We start from the raw sequence: 22,768 nt of genomic DNA, 5'->3' as shown, positions 1-22,768 counted from the left end.
ATTTTTTTCTTTGAAGTAGTCTATAAATGGTCCAGTTGGAATATTTTCTAGCACCTTCTACGAAGCCATTACTGAAGCCAAAATCCCATCCAACGTTTTGTATTGTGGTAGCGTGCAAACGTCTGTGGTTATATTGTAAAAAGGCTTGGCATGCCTCTTACATTTTTCTCTCTAATTTCATTGTATTAGAGGCCAGTGAAATCTGATTACGTCAGAACAAACTGCTGTTGTCACACTACTCTCAAAAACCATGTTTTATTGGGGAATCTTTGTCTTTAGCTCTCAATGCAGAGTTATTTATTATGAACTTGGACATTGATTCCCGTATAGAAAACCAGTGGCATCTTAAACTCCACCCCTCTCCCAATTTTTGCTGAACTACAACTCCGATGATTCTCTAGTCATCTAGTGCATTCAAAGTTCTTTGGCAGTTCTAGGTCACCAACATCTGGGGTAGTAGCAGAGTTGAAAATCCGTGCCGTACACATAATGTATGCCTATATCTTGTTGGTTTGTATGTATGCTACGAGGTACGCACTGTAGTGTGTACACTAACAGGAAAACAAAAAAAATGTATATCATCAAGTCGTGGTAAAATATGAGAAAACTAGCCTTGAAAACATGTAATATAATATAACTTATTACATAAGACGGTTCACACAACAGTTTTATTAACCGTTATTTTTTTATTTTACATTTTTTTTGTAGTATTGTTTACATTTTTACATCCCACACTTTCATCAATGTTGCAATTTGTGTGCTCCTTGCAGGACAATCTTTCTAAGAGACTGTCTCTCTTCAATGAGTAACAATGGTGTTTTGAGCAAGCACGTTCAGATGAAATATATATAAATCACACATCAAACAACCTCTTTTGCTGCTTTGATCCGACTGATAAAGTATCCTCTGCTTTTCAGTGCCCCTACAGAAAAATCTTTTGTTGACTGATTTTGTTTGTGTGAACCTGTATTCTACAAATTATTTCTTTGCAAGTCCGTCTTCAAATGAGTGTATGTGTCTGTGTGTCTGTCCTCTTTTTAGCCACATTAATGCTCTAATCTTGTCCGCCATTATAAACTAGATCCATTCAAACACAAGAATCCTCCACACTTTGTAAAATGGCCAGCATTGTCCAGTGTGTTCAAGAAGCTTTGACATAAACTAGAAATGGTTCTTGGTAGAGATGGTCCATTGGCGATCGAGGATGATTGTAGGTGGGGATTATCTCGGTGGCCGATTGGTTTAATTCATCCATTTATCCAGCTGCCTGTCCTATTGGCTGTTACTCGGAAAGGTTTGCATGTAAAGCAGAATGTGTGCTTTTGAAATCACGGTGTTTAGGGGAAGATAACTTACTGCAACTATAAATGTAGGCATTGGTGCAGACCTTTCTGAACAAAACAGAACAGAAATCATTAGGGAGTTCTAATACAGGGGCACCCAAAAGGTAGATTTCCAGATGTTGTAGAACTACAATTCCCATTAAGCTTTGCAAGAATTTAGAATGCCAAAGCATCGTGGAAGCTGTAGTTTTTAAACATCTGGGGATCTACCTCTTGGGCACCCAAGTTCTAAAAAGTTGAGCTGCACATGTGCTTTGGGACATTTGAAATGCATAGATTCGAGTATCAATAACCTCTTGTTACTCATTAAAATTTGCAACAGGTTTGTCTCATTTGCTGTTATGTTTTTCCTTTAATATTGTGAAGCACAGCAAAAAATGTTTGTGCCATAAAGATGCCAATTATAATGAACAGATTTAATGCGACTGCATGCCTTGGCAGTGAGTCATTATTGTTGGTATTTTTGCAATGATACATAGCATGTTTTACATAAAACCCTCCCAAATGCATTACATACAGATGCATGATATATTCAATGTAAGAAAGATTTTGAGATATTGGTTCGAGTGGTCATTCATTCCAGCACCGACATGTCCTCAAATTTGTAGGTATTGGGCTTCTGTAAAAAAAAAAAAAAAAAAAAAAAAATTCTAACACTTGTTTTTCTGCATTCTTTTTATGATCTTTCAAGAGGCTGCGAAGAGATAAGGTTTGTAAAGTGACAAGTGAACTAAAATGTCATCACTTTCTTCTTCTTTTTTTTTTTTTTAAATGAAAGTTAAAGAAAAGCAATGTTATTAAAATAGATAATTTACATATCAAAACTATATATATATATATATATATATATATATATATATATATATATATATAAAATTTTTTTTTTTATCTGTACTCCCTCTCTGGTACAATTTTTATTTTGTTTTTTTTAGTGGGTTACTATGAACTCCATAACATTCCATGATTACAAAGTTGTTGGTGCACATAATCCCCTCGCACTAACTCAGGTCTGGAAGTAGATTATAACTGCAACAGTTTATAAAATGTACTCCACTTCAGGACAGACTCCAGAGCACTGCTTGTGTCGTTTCTGAATTGTACCTCCTTACAGAGAGACTGGCTGCTCTCGGAGTCTCTCTTGATCGCTTGCACAAAGCCCAGTTCACAAGAATTGGGTAACCTGGCTGAATGTACTGAGACACACTGTGGTTGTTATCGTTGTACAAATCCGTTCAATCTTTGTATCCAATAATCCTCTGCTGGACAGAGGTTAAAGAGATATGATTATGTCCACGATTTCTACTTTAATCACTTTGCATTGCTACCATAAACACTCAGGGTTATTTGCTAAGAGTAAGAGTTCAATGTGAAATTCACTTTCATTTCACATTGAATTCCCAACATTTCTTACTTCACGTAATAATCCCGAGTGCTGTGAAGTAGAGTTACAGGTTACATATCTTGTTGAGTGTATTGTGGGATGGTTGTCATTTGACATTTTGTACTGACAACCCTGGTGACGCGTGAGTTCCATTAATGATTTAGCTGTGGTTTATCCACATTGCAGGGGACATCCCTTATCCTTCCTCTTCCTTTCTTGGGCAGGGTTCTGTTTTCTGATCACTGTTTTTTTTTTCTTCAGATATTTCCTTTTCATGCTAGAGAAGCTAAAGCAAAGCACATTGTTTTACGATTCATGCTCTTTGTGTTGCATGATTAGGCCTGGTGTGTAAAACAATCTGCTTCGTCTCAAGTAATCAAAGAGTAACACTGACGGTAAAAGAGGTTTATGAAGACAAAATAAAATATCCTCGCCATTTCTCCAACAATGGAGTGTAAATTATATATATATATTATTTTTTTTTTATTATTCTTCCTGTAGCTAGGCAACTTGATCCATTTTGAGAATAGCATGTTTTTGCGTTTAAGAATCTGGAACACAAACATGTAATCCTGACCCTGAAGTGTTAAAACCGCCATCTAGCCACCCTGGCTCCCCTTGCCCTTCTATATATAGTAAACTCTTACCTTTATTCCAGTCTCCTGCTGCTGGCTGTACTCTTGATCTCTCTCCTAGGCTGACCTCATCAGAAGTGGTGATCAGAGCCAATCACAATGCTTTCCCATAGAAAAGCATTGGCTTGGCTGAAAGTGTAAATGAGACAGATCAGAGGCAGAGCCAGCACAAGCCAAACACAGCTCTGGCCAATCAGCATCTCATCATAGAGATCGATTGCCCCCCTCTCCCCCCCCCCACGAGATTCTCCCCTGCCGGCTAATGCAGGGCTGACACTATCCAAGTGCCAGCCCTACAGTGTGCCTGCGGACCCACAAACTCTGCCCCCCCCACACACACACACACTGCCACACACACACACCCAACAAACACTGCCCCCATACACACACACACACACACACACACACACACTGCCACAAACACTGCCCCATACACACACTGCCACATACACTGCACACCCATACACATATTGCCCCACACACACACGCCCCCCCATACACACAGTGCCCCCACACACACACACACACTACCCCATATACACATTGCCCCCACACACATATAAAGTGCCCCCCCATACACACACTGCCCGTTAACACACACTGCCGCCCTCAAGCACTCACACACACACACACACACACACACACACACACACACACACTGCACCTTTCACACACACTTCACCCCTCACACATACCACTGCTCCTATGGCCTTTATCCCCCAGACCCCAGGTAAGTTGTCAAACTGTTCTTAAACGGTTTGACTACTTACTCTGGGATGGGATCCTGGCACTACTGGCACCATAACTACTACACTGAGCTGTAGTGGTTATTGTGCCTGGATTATTTATTTAAATAATCTACAAGTGCCCCTCCAGAGATCGGCTCTGGATCCGCCACTGTGCAGAGGGTGGAAACACTGCATGTCAGGAAGCACCTCTAGTAGCCATCTGAGGAGTGGCCAGTGGAGGTATCCTTAGGCTGTAATGTCAACACTGGATTTTCTCTTAAAAGACAGTGTTGACTGCAAAAAGCCCGCAGGGACTGATTATACTTGCTAGAACAAATACAATAAGCTGTAGTTGTTCTAGTGACTCTAGTGTCCTTTAACACATTGATTGCCAGAGAGTTCTTTGCAATGCATTGGCCGTAATTCCGACACTTTTAAAGGGGTAACCTCTCAGACCAGGTCAATGCATGCTCATGCATCCCTTCACGCATTTAACCAATGAGAAGCTTTCTATGCTATTTACACCATTCATAATGTTTTAAATCTGTGACGTTGGTATAAAGGATATAAAAAAAAAAATCAATTATCCGTGATAATCTTAATGCTAAATTCTATTTTACCTACTTTATATTTCTAATTGAATTGGTAATATTAGTACATTCTCTCTTGATTTTTGATATTTTGGATTTTCTTTGATGGGGCCCGTGGCCGCATCTGTGGACAGGTTCTCCTCGGAGTAGGAAACCAGAATAACAAACTCAAAACATTTTTCCATCTACAAGAGGCCTTTTCATCCATTCTCTGAGAATGGTGTAATGACATTGGATATGGGATTCCTCGAAGTGAAACTACACACCCTAACAGGCCACTTTAAAGCTGTTGAACAGGATATAAATGACATCCACCTACAGCAAGCCAAGGTGCCATTTACCGCTCGGTTACTGGACAGGTTTGAGCAATGGCCTTAAAAGATACTCATTTGAAAAACACATGCTGTTAAGTCAGCAGAAATTTAAACTGGCATAATCAGGCCCTGTACTAAAACAGGCCCTCTAACGCAGTGGTTTCTCTTAAGACAAATGGCTATGTTAATTATCCTATCACTTGGCACTTTTAAATCATTTTTTTTCTTTCTTTTTTTCATAATTTTTTAACATTTCCTTTTTTTTCCCCTCTATCTTTGCTGTTTTCCCAATTTGCCTCTTCTCCATTTTGCCTCATATTGTCATGACCTAAATGTCACCCGTCTTCTACCCTTTTACTTTCCACTCCTTCGCTTGATGTTTGTTTTTCTACCCCCTTTATCTCTCCACCAGTGGTTTTGACACTCAAATGTTGTCCCCCCTTCTCGCCTTTAATTTTGACACCCCCAACCTTAGGCTTTCTAGTTGTAACTAAAAATTGGCACCTTCTCCCCTGAATATTGTCCCTTTTATACTCTCTTATGTTTGTCCATACCTTTTGATTACCTCCTATTTATCTAATTGTCAACCAACCTCATCCCATTGTTAAACCCTGACACTTGAAATTCTGTTTGAGAAAACTCGCTTTGCCTAAACCTCTGATTATGAAACTCACCCTACAAGACATTCTAATTGGCATTCTTGTCCAACACGTCTTCATCTACACCAAGCATGTCAATCTCAAAGGCTAACATGAGCAAAATAAACAAGGTTTAAGTAGATGTGGGCCGCAAAAAAACAAGATCTTCAGTTTTCATAGAAACCTAGGTTTATTTAGAAAAGTACAGTATAACAATGTTGCCTAACTGACACTTGACGTCCTCATGCTCGTAAGGCTTCAAAGTAAACAAAAGAGCGGATTTATTTTAAGAAGACGTGCATATGACCAATGTTTCAGTCCAACTACCTTAACATATTAAAAAAAGTTTGGTAATGGGACTGAAATAGTGAATGTATGCTGTTGCACAGCTGTAAGAAACAAGTAATGTTATCTTGTTTATTTTGAAATCCTATGAGTGTGTTCTTCACTTTGGCTGAGATCATCAAACTTCATGATCTCAGCCAATCTAATTTTTTCTCATAGGAAAGCATTGGGAGGCTGTTGTGCATGTTTGACAAAAAGCTGCACGGCCAAGCAGCATTTCCATGGGGAGCATTCAGCGCCTCCATGCAGACCCTAATCTAATACACTGCCCCCTCCCCCATTCTAATACACTGCCCCCCCACTCTAATACACTGCCCCCTCGACCCAATCTAATACACTGCCCCTCCTCTATTTACTCTAATTGACTACACTGCCCCTTCTCCCAGCACTCTAATTTAATGCATTGCCCTCCCTGCCCCAATTTAATACTCTGCCCTCCCACCACACTAATACACTGACCCCACTCCTCCCCCAAATGAATACACTGCGCTCACCCCAATTTAATACACTGCCCCCTACCACCACACTAATACACTGCCCCCTACCACCACACCCCTCCTTCTCCCAAATTAATACATTGCCCTCCCTCCAATTTAACACACTGCCCCCTTCCACCACTCTGAAACACTGCCTCCCCCTTGCCCCGACTCCCTCCTCCAATTTAATATGCTGTTGCCTCCACCCCAAATTAATACACTGCCCCCTCTCCCCAATTTAATACATTGGCCCCCTCCCTGCCCCAAATTAATACTGCCCTCTCTCCCCAAATTAATACATTGGCCCCCTCCCTCCCACAAATTAATACAGTGCCCCTCCCTAAAATTAATACACTGCCCACTCCCTCCCCCAATTTAATACACTGCCCTCTCCCTCCCTCAAATTAATACACTGCCCCCTCCTCAATTTAGCACACTACACAGGAAGGTCCCTCAAGCCCCTCTTCTCCTACCTTAAAGGGACACTCCAGGCACCCAGACCACTTCTGCCCATTGGAGTGGTCTGAGTGCCAACTCCCGCTAACTATGAGACAGCCACTAGAGGGCACTTCCGGTATTATAGCACACATTCCATGTGCTATAGCGTCACTGGACGTCCTCACTCTATATGAGGACCTCCAGCGTTGCTAAATTCCCCATAGGAAAGCATTGAAAACATTTTTCAATGCTTTCCTATGGGGAAGTCTAATGCGCGTGCGCGGCATTGCCACGCATGCACATTAGTTCTCCCCCGCCGGCCGGGTTTTAACTCCTTCAGCAACTTGGGATGGGAGGTGGGAGGGAGAGGGGACCTGCAGTGCCAGGAAAACGGTTTGTTTTCCTGGCATTGGAGAGTCCCTTTAAGATAAGTCGCCCGACTTCTAGTTCCAGTCCTGCTCTTCTCTGCAAGCAGGTCAGATGCTCTTCTGGCCCTGCGAGCAGGAGGGAAGGGTAGTGGCTGGCACTGCGAGCAGGAGGGGAAGGGTAGTAGCTGGCACTGCGAGCAGGAGGGAAGGGTAGTAGCTGGCACTGCGAGCAGGAGGGAAGGGTAGTGGCTGGCACTGCGAGCAGGAGGGAAGGGTAGTGGCTGGCACTGCGAGCAGAAGGGAACGGTAGTGGCTGCACTGTGAGCAGGAGGGAAGGGTAGTGGCTGGCACTGCGAGCAGGAGGGCAGGCTAGTGGCTGGCACTGTGAGCAGAAGGGCAGGCTAGTGGCTGGCACTGCGAGCAGAAGGGAAGGCTAGTGGCTGGCACTGCGAGCAGGAGGGAAGGGTAGTGGCTGCACTGCGAGCAGAAGGGAAGGGTAGTGGCTGGCCCTGTGAGCAGGAGGGAGGGGTAGTGGCTGGCACTGCGAGCAGGAGGGAAGGGTAGTGGCTGGCACTGCGAGCAGGAGGGAAGGGTAGTGGCTGGCACTGCGAGCAGGAGGGAAGGGTAGTGGCTGGCACTGTGAGCAGGAGGGAAGGGTAGTGGCTGGCACTGTGAGCAGGAGGGAAGGGTAGTGGCTGGCACTGTGAGCAGGAGGGAAGGGTAGTGGCTGGCACTGTGAGCAGGAGGGAAGGGTAGTGGCTGGCACTGTGAGCAGGAGGGAAGGGTAGTGGCTGGCACTGTGAGCAGGAGGGAAGGGTAGTGGCTGGCACTGTGAGCAGGAGGGAAGGGTAGTGGCTGGCACTGTGAGCAGGAGGGAAGGGTAGTGGCTGGCACTGTGAGCAGGAGGGAAGGGTAGTGGCTGGCACTGTGAGCAGGAGGGAAGGGTAGTGGCTGGCACTGTGAGCAGGAGAGAAGGGTAGTGGCTGGCACTGTGAGCAGGAGGGAAGGGTAGTGGCTGGCACTGTGAGCAGGAGGGAAGGGTAGTGGCTGGCACTGTGAGCAGGAGGGAAGGGTAGTGGCTGGCACTGTGAGCAGGAGGGAAGGGTAGTGGCTGGCACTGTGAGCAGGAGGGAAGGGTAGTGGCTGGCACTGTGAGCAGGAGGGAAGGGTAGTGGCTGGCACTGTGAGCAGGAGGGAAGGGTAGTGGCTGGCACTGTGAGCAGGAGGGAAGGGTAGTGGCTGGCACTGTGAGCAGGAGGGAAGGGTAGTGGCTGGCACTGTGAGCAGGAGGGAAGGGTAGTGGCTGGCACTGTGAGCAGGAGGGAAGGGTAGTGGCTGGCACTGTGAGCAGGAGGGAAGGGTAGTGGCTGGCACTGTGAGCAGGAGGGAAGGGTAGTGGCTGGCACTGTGAGCAGGAGGGAAGGGTAGTGGCTGGCACTGTGAGCAGGAGGGAAGGGTAGTGGCTGGCACTGTGAGCAGGAGGGAAGGGTAGTGGCTGGCACTGTGAGCAGGAGGGAAGGCTAGTGGCTGGCACTGTGAGCAGGAGGGAAGGCTAGTGGCTGGCACTGTGAGCAGGAGGGAAGGCTAGTGGCTGGCACTGTGAGCAGGAGGGAAGGCTAGTGGCTGGCACTGTGGGCAGGAGGGAAGGGTAGTGGCTGGCCCTGTGAGCAGGAGGGAAGGGTAGTGGCTGGCCCTGTGAGCAGGAGGGAAGGGTAGTGGCTGGCACTGTGAGCAGGAGGGAAGGGTAGTGGCTGGCACTGCGAGCAGGAGGGAAGGAAAGTGGCTGCACTGCGAGCAGGAGGGAAGGGTAGTGGCTGGCCCTGTGAGCAGGAGGGAAGGGTAGTGGCTGGCCCTGCGAGCAAGAGGGAAGGGTAGTGGCTGGCCCTGCGAGCAAGAGGGAAGGGTAGTGGCTGGCACTGTGAGCAGAAGGGAAGGGTAGTGGCTGGCCCTGTGAGCAGGAGGGAAGGGTAGTGGCTGGCCCTGTGAGCAGGAGGGAAGGGTAGTGGCTGGCACTGCGAGCAGGAGGGAAGGGTAGTGGCTGGCACTGCGAGCAGGAGGGAAGGGTAGTGGCTGGCACTGCGAGCAGGAGGGAAGGTTTGTGGCTGGCCTGCGGGAGCACGCGATCGTCCGTGGGAGGGAAGACAAGAATCAGACAGGAAATATCTTTCCTGTCTTGCAGTTGGTCGCAGCCACAACACAGTGGCCCCAGGGCAGGTGGGCCGCAAATATATCCATTGTGGGCCCCAAGTTTGACATGATTGATTTACACCTTTGACTATTCTTCTGACCCCCACACAGTTTTATGACTTTTTTTTACCCCCATTTTACGTGACTTTGACTTCCCCGACATTTTCCTGGTCTCTTTCTTCCAATTTTGCTTTACTCTGAATTTCTCCCACGTCTTATTTCAACTAACTCTTTCACTCCGCATTTCCCCTTACTCTGACTTCTCCAATCTCTCATTGTCTGTCCCTGTCTCTTCTCCATCTGCCTTATCCCTTTTTCCTTTTTTTTCCTTTAGACCTTCCTTGCCTCCAACCTCTGGTCCTTTTGATTGTCATAGAAAGCATCAAATACATAAAGGGATTTGAGAGCGACCAAGAAGAAAGCATTTTCAATAAACCAAAAGAAACCTGCCTTTGATGTAAAAGTGCTAGCAGAATAATACTTAAGATGTGCATAATTCTCTACTACATTTAACAAATACATTTATTTATTTTAAATGGGCAGACTAGATGGACCTCTTGGTTTTTATTCCTAAATTCAGTTTTTGTTTTGCTTTTTTTTTTTTTTTTTAAATCCTATTTTTACACTTTCCTTCTTTTTTCTGATTGTTTGACGCTTTGACTACCTTCTTGCAGTTAATCGCATAATCCTTTCTGGTTAAATTCTTAAATTATTTTATTCGATTCCGAGTTCAACTAAACTCCCCATATCTTACGATGTCCGGTATCTTTCAGTTGAGCAGAAGGTGAAGTCAAACCACACAGATATTGTGGTTTTGCACTGGCTCTCTTTATATTTGTGTCATTTGTATCACTTTCACTCTATATGGATAGCGAGGGTTCTGTACTTGATGCTTTGGCAACTGTTGCTATAGTAGTTGTCGTATACGGCTTGCTGTTGCTTGAGTGACCCCATAACTGACAGCTCTGTGTTTCCTGATGCCTTCTGCAGAATATGTGACTGGGTCTATCTGCTTAATGTTCTGTATATTTGACAATTTGAATTCACACATAGTGTCACTTCTGCTTGGCTGACCGTTCGCTATCCTATCATACAGCTTTTTCATCTTGCCTGTGACTTATGGCAGAAGAATTGTCATTGCAACTTCTGATCAACGATGTATGTTTCCATGGCACATATTGTTTACTTGATTACTTCAGTTTATTCTAAATATAAAAGAATGTCGGGGTCAGATATGAGGCTCTGCAGCTGGCAAATGAATGGATGAGTTGTTGCATTAATTGGTTGTTGTGGGCTTTCTTTTGATGTAGATATTTCTTGTAACTTTGGGTGATCTGATCAAAGCTGGGCATTTCTTAGTCATGTTTGACAGGTTGCATAAGAAAATGATTAAAAATAGATATATAAAATCTCAAAAAGGAATAATAATTGCTAGCAAATGTATAGATTAAATAAAACTTTAAAGGCAAACCATTTTATTATCTGATATTTATATATATATATATATATATATATATATATATATATATATATATATATATTGTAATATTATGTTTACTTTGTATTTAACTTTGTATGTGAGGTTTGTCATATAAAATTTAAATATTCTTTCTTGTGGCCAATTCTAATTGGGCATTTGGAGTGGAGGGGTGGCTCAACGCAAAGGAAACTGTATTATATCACCCTAACTCTTTAATCTAGATGCTCTATTAAAAGCGGGAAATAATACATTTGAGAAGAGCCTCTTGAAGCAGTTTAAATACACCCCGCTGGCTAAATAATAAAATAAATAAAAAATAAATCACTATTTACATGATAAACCTCCAGTGAAAACATGCATACATTTAATTATGCATTTCTTTTTCCACTGGGGGTATATTTAAAAAAAAAAAAAAAACGCTTTCAAAAGTTGCAGTTCTCTTGTCTGCTGCCTTTGCAAGTCATCCCCTTTCTGTGGCTGTCCAACCATAGACTTTCCAATGTAGTTCAATGAGAAGTCTTTGCAAGTCAGGTGCTCTGGACAATTGCTGCCTCTTGAGTTTAGTTCCACTGAGCTAAACAAATCAGGAAGTAACAGGATCAGTTGCTTGATTGACAGCCAGGAGAGTGTAACTACGTTGATTTATAAAAAGTGCCAATATGTATTGGAATATGCGCTTTTTTTGTAAAAATGAAGAAAAAAATAAAAGAGAGGACATACTTTAAACATAACACACATTAAGTGCCTTAGGGGTCTGGAGTGTCCCTTTAAGCAGTAGGTTTTGCAGTTAGACATGTAGTTGTATCTTTACTTTATCTGTCTGTTTCCTGTTAGCCTAATGCCTGTTGCAGTGCAACTCACTTTGTGCTTTCTGTGACTGAACTGTCTGTATATTTTGGTGAGATATGTTTAAGGAAGCAGATTTATGGTGCAAAATTTAAAAAAACAAAACAAACATTTTTTGTGCCAAAGCTACAAAGATTTGAGCATGAACCCCCTTGCCTCTCCCCCACTGTGTATTATTGCTGAGAAATTACACTATTTAGCTTTTGCAATTCCCAATCCCCACTAGGGGTTTTAGACTAAAATAGATTCAATAAATGAATCTATTTTATTTGAGGCCTGATGTGTGTCTGGTGGTTGAGAAACATTAAATCCAATGCTTCTCATAGAGGAACATTGGGTTGGTGAATCGTGGTGATCACTGGGCATGCTCCATATATCGTTCATCGATCTTGAAGCCTACAGGTGGAGGAGGACTGGCTGCAGCATGGATTCTGGAATAAAGGTAAGTTTGTATTTTAAAAAAAATAAAATAAAATAAAATAAATTCTAATGTAAAGAAAAATTGCCAACACAAAATATTACATTTTCCCAGTATGTAAAAGAGATTAGCACAAGACTGTTGTCAATAAACTTGTACAGCACACGAATGCCAAATACAAATGATACAACAAGAAAAGAGTAGTTCGAGTAGTTGGAGGTCACCAAATTAACGAAAAGTCTTGCATCAAAGGCACAAAGATAAGAAAAGAGAGAAGAAATAAAGGAGGAAAATATGAAAAAAATTTATATTTTTAATATTTTGTATATGTAAAGTTATTATTTATTTATTACATATTTTACCAGGATGGATACATTGAGATTTCTCTAGTTTTCAAGTATGTCCTGGGTCCACAAACATTGCGTTGTTACAATAGGATACAATATTACAAAAATATAATATACAAATATATATATATATATATATATATACATACAAACACACATATATAATGTAATACATAATGGGTAATAAATATATTGAACCATGACAGGTGCATTCTGTGCTGAGGTATATTGCCATAGATCTCTTAAAAGATTTTAGATTGAATGAAGATTTGACTGTGTCCCTGAGGTTATTCCATAATTGCGGTGCTCTGTAGGAAAATGAGGATCGAGCCACTTTATTTTTGTATAGCACTATGCTAAATATCGTGCTAGTACTGTGTCCGAGGTGATAGGAGGTGGGAACAGCCGGGGAGAGCATTCTACTCGGGCAGGGTGGGCGCTTCTCAGAAATGCTCTTATATACAAGGCTGGAAAGATGAAGAGTGCGTCAGGATTCCAGCAATAGCCACTTTAGCTCTTTTAACATGTCACAGTGGTGGGTAAAGTTACATTCTAGTACAAAGCGGCAGAATGAAGGTGGGTTTGCAGTGCGGGTGCTTAAGAAAATCTTAATTAAACAGAACTTGCAATAAAGAAAGCCTAAATAGGGCTCTCTATGCAGGAAGTGTTTATGGAAGGCTGTGCAAGTCACATGCAGGGAGGTGTGACTAGGGTTCATAAACAAAGGGATTTAACTCCTAAATGGCAGAGGATTGAGCAGTGAGGCTGCAGGGGCATGTTCTATACACCAAAACTGCTTCATTAAGCTGAAGTTGTTCAGGTGACTATAGTGTCCCTTTAAGTTTTTGCAAAAGAATGCCATGGTCTACTTTGTCAAAGGCTTTGGCAAAATCAGGGAAAATGCTCCAGTTTAGTCTCCATGTTCCATGCCAATTTGGATGTCATCGCAAACTTTTAAGAGGGCAGTCGAAGTTGAGTCATTTGGACGAAAGCCTGATTGATCATGGGTCAGATAATTTGATCGTTGATAATATTCACATAGTTGCGTGTGGACGCATTTTTCCAAGATTTTTGGCAATACCGGGAGCAATGATATTGGGCAATAGTTAGATACATAGAAACATAGAAACATAGAATGTGACGGCAGATAAGAACCATTCGGCCCATCTAGTCTGCCCAGTTTTCTAAATACTTTCATTAGTCCCTGGCATTATCTTATAGTTAGGATAGCCTTATGCCTATCCCACGCATGCTTAAACTCCTTTACTGTGTTAACCTCTACCACTTCAGCTGGAAGGCTATTCCATGCATCCACTACCCTCTCAGTAAAGTAATACTTCCTGATATTATTTTTAAACCTTTGTCCCTCTAATTTAAGACTATGTCCTCTGGTTGTGGTAGTTTTTCTTCTTTTAAATATAGTTTCCTCCTTTACTGTGTTGATTCCCTTTATGTATTTAAATGTTTCTATCATATCCCCCCTGTCTCGTCTTTCCTCCAAGCTATACATGTTAAGATCCTTTAACCTTTCCTGGTAAGTTTTATCCTGCAATCCATGAACCAGTTTAGTAGCCCTTCTTTGAACTCTCTCTAAGGTATCAATATCCTTCTGAAGATATGGTCTCCAGTACTGTGTACAGTACTCCAAGTGAGGTCTCACCAGTGTTCTGTACAATGGCATGAGCACTTCCCTCTTTCTACTGCTAATACCTCTCCCTATACAACCAAGCATTCTGCTAGCATTTCCTGCTGCTCTATTACATTGTCTGCCTACCTTTAAGTCCTCAGAAATAATCACCCCTAAATCCCTTTCCTCAGATGTTGAGGTTAGGACTCTATCAAATATTCTGTACTCTGCCCTTGGGTTTTTATGTCCAAGATGCATTATCTTGCACTTATCCACATTAAATGTCAGTTGCCACAACTCTGAACATTTTTCTAGTTTACCTAAATCATTTGCCATTTGGCTTATCCCTCCTGGAACATCAACCCTGTTACATATCTTAGTATCATCCGCAAAAAGACACACCTTACCATCAAGACCTTCTGCAATATCACTAATAAAAATATTAAAGAGAATGGGTCCAAGTACAGATCCCTGAGGTACCCCACTGGTGACAAGCCCAAGCTTCGAATATACTCCATTGACTACAACCCTCTGTTGCCTGTCACTCAGCCACTGCCTTAACCATTCAACAATATTGGAATCCAAACTCAAAGATTGCAGTTTATTGATAAGCCTTCTATGTGCAACAGTGTCAAAAGCCTTACTGAAATCTAGGTAAGCAATGTCTACTGCACCACCCTGATCTATAATTTTAGTTACCCAATCAAAAAAAATCAATAAGATTAGTTTGGCATGATCTCCCTGAAGTAAACCCATGTTGTCTCTGATCTTGAAATCTATGTGTTTTTAGATGTTCAACAATCCTATCCTTTAACATGGTTTCCATCACTTTCCCCACTACTGAAGTAAGGCTTACTGGCCTATAGTTGCCCGACTCCTCCTTATTACCTTTCTTGTGAATGGGCACAACATTCGCTAACTTCCAATCTTCTGGGACTACTCCTGTTAACAATGATTGGTTAAATAAATCTGTTAATGGTTTTGCTAGTACACCACTAAGCTCTTTTAATAGCTTTGGGTGTATTCCATCAGGTCCCATTGACTTATTTGTCTTTACTTTTGACAGTTGAAATAGAACCTCTTCCTCTGTAAACTCACATGTAATAAATGACTCATTTATCCTTTTTTTTAACAGAGGTCCCTTTCCTTCATTTTCAGCTGTAAATACCGAACAAAAATATTCATTGAGGCAGTCAGCTAGACCTTTATCCTCCTCTACATACCTTCCTTCTTTTGTTTTTAATCTAACTAATCCTTGTTTTACTTTTCTTTTCTCATTTATGTATCTAAAAAAAGTTTTGTCCCCCTTTTTTTACTGACTGTGCTATTTTCTCTTCTGTGTGTGATTTGGAGGCTCTTATAACTTGCTTCTTTCTGCCTAATACCAAAGTATTGTCATCACTTTTATGTATAGGTACAGCTTTTGAAGTCTTCCAAAGTTTGGGTATGTCTCCTGACACCAGGGGTTCATTGATAAGGGTAGTGCAGGGATTTGATCTGGCCCACACTGGTTTTTCATTTTTAAGTTATTAAGATGTTTATTAAAGGAGCACTATAGGGTCAGGAACACAAACAAAATGTATTCCTGACCCTACAGGGTTAAAACCACCACCTTGTAGTCTGAAAATGTGTGTCATTTGTTATCTTAGCAACCAGGGTGGTAGCACATCCAACAAAATAATTATTAAAGGCATGTGCTACATCTAGGGGGTGTTGCAGTGTTTGGTTGTCCATTTTTACAGTGGAGGGTTGGGAGTGGATTGTGGGGGGTGTATGCGATTCATGATTTTCCAAATGTTTCTTGGGTTTGATATGTTAGTGTTCAAATGTTCACTGAAATATTGGACCCTTGCTATTTTTTGTTTGTTTTGTGCATGCATTTCACCATTGTCTGTAGGTACACTGATCATTCATGGAGCCAGTACGATTAACTGCAATAATTAGCATTGCAGGGTTAGGGGACCTGGGACAGTGCCAAGACCACTTCAATGAGCTGAAGTGGTCTGGGTGCCTGTAGTGTTTCTTTAAATATACAAATTTAAAGGGAAACTGTCATGAAAAGAAAGAAAAATCAACTTTTAATCAGCGTGAAATTCCACCTATACACCGTGCTACCAAATGTATAAGTTTAGAGAAAAAAAACTAAACTATTTAACAAAATATTTTTTTTTTCTCTCCCATGTTGCTCTCAATTCCTATACATACACGCAGTATCACAGAATTGAGAGCAGAAGAGACCTCATGTTCCCTCTGCTAATCCCCAATAGTAACGATAGCACAGGCACTGTGGTTGCCACGATAACTCCGTAGCGGGCTATACTAGCGCAGGCTAGGGAGAATAGGCACAGGGTGACGTAACGTCACTCCGTTCAGAAGGTGGCAACGAAGCCAGCATGTCGGCGCCATGGAGGAAGTTTGCGCAAATCAACGAAGACCAGATGACGAGAGCGAGTGGACCGAATGAGAAGTGTAACACCCACCTCTGTGAGGAGATCTTGATTGGTGAGATGACAGCCAGGTAACTAGTACAGATTCCCTTTAATATCACGTAGTACGAAAGAGGAACTGTTACATTTGAACTTGAATCACTTTGTGATAAAGTGCAAAGTTTAGTTTGAGGCCTTTTTTTTTTTTTTTTGGTTAAACGTTTGGCTGGCATCTAAATTAGTCGGGTTATGTCCTTAAATAATTTCCCCTTTTCTCATGTCAATTCAGAAACTAGAAGATCCTTTTTCACATTATTAAGATTGTATATTCACAAATTCATATTTGAATTCACTTTAAATGTATTATGTGATATAATCATTTTCTATTTTGAGCAATTATTTCTCTTTGATATTCCAAGTTGAGCTGCATTTTTTTGCATGGAGATAATATTTAGTATCTTGGAAATATTGGCAGTATTAACTTAATTTGGAAAGCACAATTAATACACACAGACGTTACCACATGTGCTTATGATAATCATAGTGGCTTAATGTTTACATGTGTTTCTTATTTAGACTATCTAGTTTTCGTGTCTGATGATCTCTTTCATCTAGTCTAAAAATCTTTTGGAAGACTGCGGTTAGAAATGAGTGCTCGTAAGTTGAGTCTATGTTAACCCAAGCGGGTACAAATTAACTCCCATTTATAGTGTTGATGAACTACAGGAAACTCTAGTAAACCAGACGATTTTGATCAAGAGACTGCACTCATTACTAATTGTTTCAAACATAAATATTGCCATTTTCAGTAGCAGACAGCTGTATGCATACCACCAGTTAAAAAAAGAAAAAAAAATATTAATGGAAAGCTTCAAGCACCACAACCACTGCTAATTGTTATGGTGTCAGGACTGCGTTGGTACCGTCTTATGGTACTTGGTCAAACCATTTTAGTATGTTTTAACCTCTTACGTGGCTCCTGCCAGGCACCCATGCCCGCGTATCCTGCATTTTATCCAGTAAGAGAATCCTGATTGCTTTATCGAGCTCTGCAGGGCCATGATAATACAGTACGATCGATAAAGGACCACACTCCTTGACTGAGAGCAATTGGTGACCAGCCAATGAGCATGGCCCTGTATTGGACATACTTTGTTATGGAGACATGTGGCTTCTCCTCCAGGTGCAATGGTAAGTTGACTATTTACCCTGAGATGGTGCCATTGCATGGCTCCATAACCATAACTACTACACTACAATAGTTAAAGGACCACTATAGTGCCAGGAAAACATACTAGTTTTCCTGGCACTATAGTGCCCTGAGGGTGCCCCCATACTCAGGGACCCCTCCCGCAGGGCTGGATGGAGTGGAAGGGGTTAAACTTACCTCTTTCTCCAGCGCCGGGTGGCGACTTTCCTCCTCCTCTCCGCCTCCTCGGCTGAATGCGCATGTGCGGCAGGAGCTGTGCGCGCATTCAGCGCATTCAGTCAATGAGACAGCCACTAGAGGCTGGCTTAACCCTGATATAAACATATTTGAATATGTTTAAATAAAACATATTTAAATAAAAAAGGGTTAAACCTAGCTGGACCATGCACCCAGACCACTTCATTAAGCTGAAGTGGTCTGGGTGCCTATAGTGGTCCTTTAGGCATGTCATTAAAATCTATAGTTATGTCTGCTTCAAAACGTCAGATGTAAACCTCTTTAGTACTTAAGTGGCTTAAGTAATTTTTTAATTTGAGATTGGGTACACTGATGCTTGCGGTGAGACCCAAAGAGGTAATTGTTAGTATACTGGGTTAACCTGGTTTCTGTAAGGGCTGCCATGTCCTTTAAATTCAAACAGTGTGCATAGTAACTGCTTTCCACCTGAAGTTAAGCCTTTGATGTAATGATGACCATATTCCCAGGCCTTGCATCCAAAATAGGTGGAAAGGCATCAGAGGAGCATGACAGTCCATTATCTAGATCCCAGATAAACAAGAAGTGATCAAGCCAGGGTAAAGTACACATGAAACAAAAAAGGATTTTTCTAGGGACGGGGTCTGTGCTTAAAGGATCACTATAGGCAACCAGACCAGTTCAGCTCAATGAAGTGGTCTGGGTGCCAGGTTCCCCTAGTTTTAACCCTGCAGCTGTAAACATAGCAGTTTCAGAGAAACTGCTATGTTTTCACTGGTGGTTAATCCAGCCTCTAGTGACTGTCTACCTGACAGCCATTAGAGGCCGCTTCCGCAATTCTCAGTGATGCTTTCCTATGGGCGCATTCAGAGCTAAAATCGGCAGGGGGAGGAGTGGTCACCAGTGCCAGGGAGCCCGGCGCTGGATTAAGGTAAGTTGTTGATGGGGTTTTAACCCCTTCGGCCCAGTGGGAGGGGGGGAACCTAATAACCCTATAGTGCCAGGAAAGTTTGTGTGTGTTTTTATTTATATTTCTTTAGTTCAGTTTTGCCAGTGGAATGAGAAGGCAATTTTCAAGGTACACTTTAGTAAAAAGTAGATTGCAAGGTTCAGTTTTGCATTAAGGGGATACTATAGTGCCAGGAATACAAAGCTGTATTCCTGGCACTATCGATCCCTCCTTACCCCCCATCTGAATAAAGGGTTAAAAGCCCTTTATTTACTTAACTTTTCCCAGCGCCGATGTCCCTCGGTCCTGTGTCGATTCTCCGCCGCTCCGACATCCTGTTACGAGAGGGCTTTAATCCGTGCGTGCATTAGACCTCCCCATAGGAAAGCATTGTATCAGTGCTTTCCTGTGGGGACAAATCGGACGCTGGAAGTCCTCATGCAGAGCGTGAGGATGTCCAGCATCAGATACCGGACCATAGGTCTGGTTCAATACAGAAAGCGCTCCCAGTGGCTGTCTGGTAGAGGCAGCCTTAGTGTAAACATTGCAGTTTCTCTGGAGCTACAACAATGTTTAACATTGCAGCACTAAGTGCAATAGGGACACTGTACCCAGACCACTTCAATAAACTGAAGTGGTCTGGGTGCTTATAGTGTGTCCTTAAGGTGTCCTTGATGTTTACTGGAATACAGGTATATGTGTAACACTTCCCCTAAGGCAGTTGTGATCACCTCATTGTAATAAAATGAGTAAAGTTCAAAGGATTTTAAACTTTGTTTCTTCCTCAATCCCAGATTGTTTATGAAGTAAAGCAGGATTCTGTAGCATTGACACTAGTGTAGTTATATGCCCTCCACGGCTTCCCTTTTCTTTATTGTATTCACAAATAAACAGAAACCAACATAAGATACATGTAGTTTCGGACTTTGTTAAAAAATCCCATGTTTGCAGCATGTGACCTGAACACTCAGCAAACTGAGAAGTACGGTAATTGCTACTTAATTAAAGGTGGACTTAAAGCTGGAAGCATAACACATTTTTAATTGTATGTAGATAATGGCTTAGGAAAATATGTAAACTAAAGAAAATCACCATTAAAGGTCCCGCTACCGCAGAGCCGAAACAAAGAAGATCATCCACCAATCAGGAGCCGCTTTTCTTCCATGGGGTTTGGTCATATACATCATGTCAGTCCTTCTAGTTTGACGCCCTGTGCTGCTAGCCAGACCTTAAGTTACTTGCCAATGTAAACTGTAGCATACCTGTATTTTGTTTGGGGCTCTTTATACGTCTCCCCTAAAAGATGACCATACGTATAATCATTATAAACATCACAAGATGGATTTGAGAATTTACATAATTCAACATTCCATGACAAAGTTTCATTTCTTAGCAGACAGGTGTATTAAGTTTGTGGTCAATTATTTAAGCCTACACTCTCCTTTTCATTATGTGTACCTTTTACTTAAACCTGCAATATGCCTTTCTGATGTTTGCTGTTAGAATTATTTATGTGCCTGTTCATTATATTCCTGTCCGCAGCAATATAAGTGTAGACTGGAGCCTAGCAGCTGTGATGAAAAAGTGTTAGTGCTAGGAATCCTCCTTCTGGCCTTTCACACCGTTCCCTAATACTCGCATGGTAACATTTTTCATGTTGCCTAGGACTTAACCTAAGGATTCTACTTAAAGTATTACCAAAATGAACCACTGACTTGTGGATCGGTGCTTTCTATTTTCTGAGTTTCAGGCTTACCAGAATTAGTCTTCTATTCCATTTGTCTTTGGTTTGACTGTATATTTTGTCTAACCCCCCCCACCCCCCTCCCTCCCTATATTGAATACCTAGTTTAGAGGATAGCTACTTGGTGAAATATATATTTATCTGGAAGCAGATATAATTTAGTGGACTTAACATGATTATATAGTCTTCCATCTCAGTGCCCCCTCTCTCCCTGGCAACCGAGCTTATCTATGCACAAATCCTCTGGTGCAGATGTTGTATTGTAAGTTTACCAGAAAGAGGGGCTTTCACTCAGTTGCATGTAAAAATTTTGAAAGTAGAGTTATAGTACTGATTAGAGACAGTTGCATTACAATTTTCAGCTAATGGATTGCCTGCACGTTCCTGCTCCATCTCCCTATTAGACTTCGTAATTCTCCATGGGTTTGTGTACCTAAGACCGCTGTAGTAAGTTATCTGCATCACATGCACCTCTTCACTTTCAAGTGATGGAGAGGCATTTGTCCCTAAACATACCTTATTTTTGTAGCCATAGCAACACGTTCACGATGCCACTCTGCTGTCATGGAGACCCCTATCTGTCCGATGAACTTCACTGAAGGGGCTATTAATTGTAAGAAGAGTCCTTATTAAAGCAAAGACAGCATGCCTTCATTAAAATGGCAACAATGCAATATTAACCCTGTGGCTTCAACCTAGTAGAGTAGGGATCTTCAAACATTTGCAGAGCAGCGATACAAACGCAGGTGAACACAATGGTGCGATTTATCCAACTGTAGGTAGCCATGTGTTCTTGAGCTAAACAGTTGTGCGCATACATTTTTGATATTTTCAGAATCTTCACACAGTATGCTTTTAGCGGTTATTCTAGCAACAAGAGGCGAGTGTTTGAAAAGAATAAACCGTTTTCTTCCTATGATCAGCACTTGACAAACAAGGTTATTCGCTCTGTAAAACTCTAGCTGTAACAAGCATGCTATATGGATGTATCTAAAAGCATTCTTGAGGTGCACACGCTCAAGGAATCATTTTCAAACACATTAGCTACTGAGAGGCAGGCAAACTGCAAATGTATTTCCAGGCTCCGCTTGGATAAACTTGCAGTTAGCGCTCGTTGCGTTTGTCATTCAACAATTTTCCATTGTATAATTTTCATTTCTCTAGAGAAACCAAACTATAACTGTTTTAAACAGACTGATAAAATGTTATCGGTTAAAAAGGGAATTGTTCAAGTGGTTTAATTTCAGGGAGTTGGAATGCACCGACGAGCAAATTAAATAAAATGTAATCTGAAAAAATAATAATATTGCAAAATTATTCCTGGCATAAACCTATTTTGTTTATCAGTTCATAATTCACCATGTAGGTAATATACCAATTAGTGCATGCATACTTTATATCCTCTCGTATGGTATAATTTAATTTTATGCTGCTCAGTTAACCCCTTGTGGACCAATGGTATGTCGAGACTCCTAACGAGATGTACCTTATCTGTATTCTGAAAGTGGTTACATTGTAAATACCCAGGTAACGACTTCCTGTAACACTCTGTTTCGGGAATCAAGCTTCACGCACCTATATAAATTTTCTTTGCCATAAGGAAGGGTCATCAAGACATATAAGCATGTTTCAGATTATGTTTAAATAAATGCTTAGCATTTCGATGTTCTGCACTTATCTGCATATTCAATTTCCCCACATTGTGTAGGAGTCAAGTGTTTAAAGACATGTGGCATCAATATTTCAGCATTTTTCATCAGTGTCAAAGACAACACTCATTTGCTAAGCATATATATGTCATATCTGCATGTGCTTAAATTGGCAGATAAACAATTTCCGCCGAGCAATGTGTATTAAACAAATTTCTTTGACTCCATCACATTTTGTCTTTCCTCTACAAAGTCCTACTTTCTTTTATACTTACACTACATTTTGTTTGTAGTTCCCAGAGTGCGGCTTTTACGGGATGTACGACAAAATTCTCCTGTTCCGACACGACCCTAACTCCGAAAATATCCTGCAGTTGGTGAAATCCGAGTCTGATATTCAAGAGGGAGACCTTATTGAAGTGGTGCTTTCAGGT

At 41.8% G+C, this 22,768-nt stretch overlaps 1 protein-coding gene across 2 annotated transcripts in view; it reads left to right on the top strand.

The window, feature by feature from the left end:
* Positions 1-22,768, top strand: part of PRKD1 (protein kinase D1) — a 140,738-nt gene that overhangs the window by 54,801 nt on the left and 63,169 nt on the right. For both annotated transcript variants that reach the window (XM_063439872.1, XM_063439873.1), the window contains exon 2: positions 22,628-22,766. In XM_063439872.1, the coding sequence (XP_063295942.1) occupies positions 22,628-22,766 (139 nt within the window). The remainder of the gene's footprint in view (positions 1-22,627; positions 22,767-22,768) is intronic.

This window comes from Pelobates fuscus, chromosome 13 (genome assembly GCF_036172605.1).
Source record: "Pelobates fuscus isolate aPelFus1 chromosome 13, aPelFus1.pri, whole genome shotgun sequence".
In the NCBI taxonomy this organism is placed as follows: domain Eukaryota; kingdom Metazoa; phylum Chordata; class Amphibia; order Anura; family Pelobatidae; genus Pelobates; species Pelobates fuscus.
The sequence above is the reverse complement of the archived record's forward strand: the minus strand, read 5'-3'. Positions and strand labels throughout refer to the sequence as shown.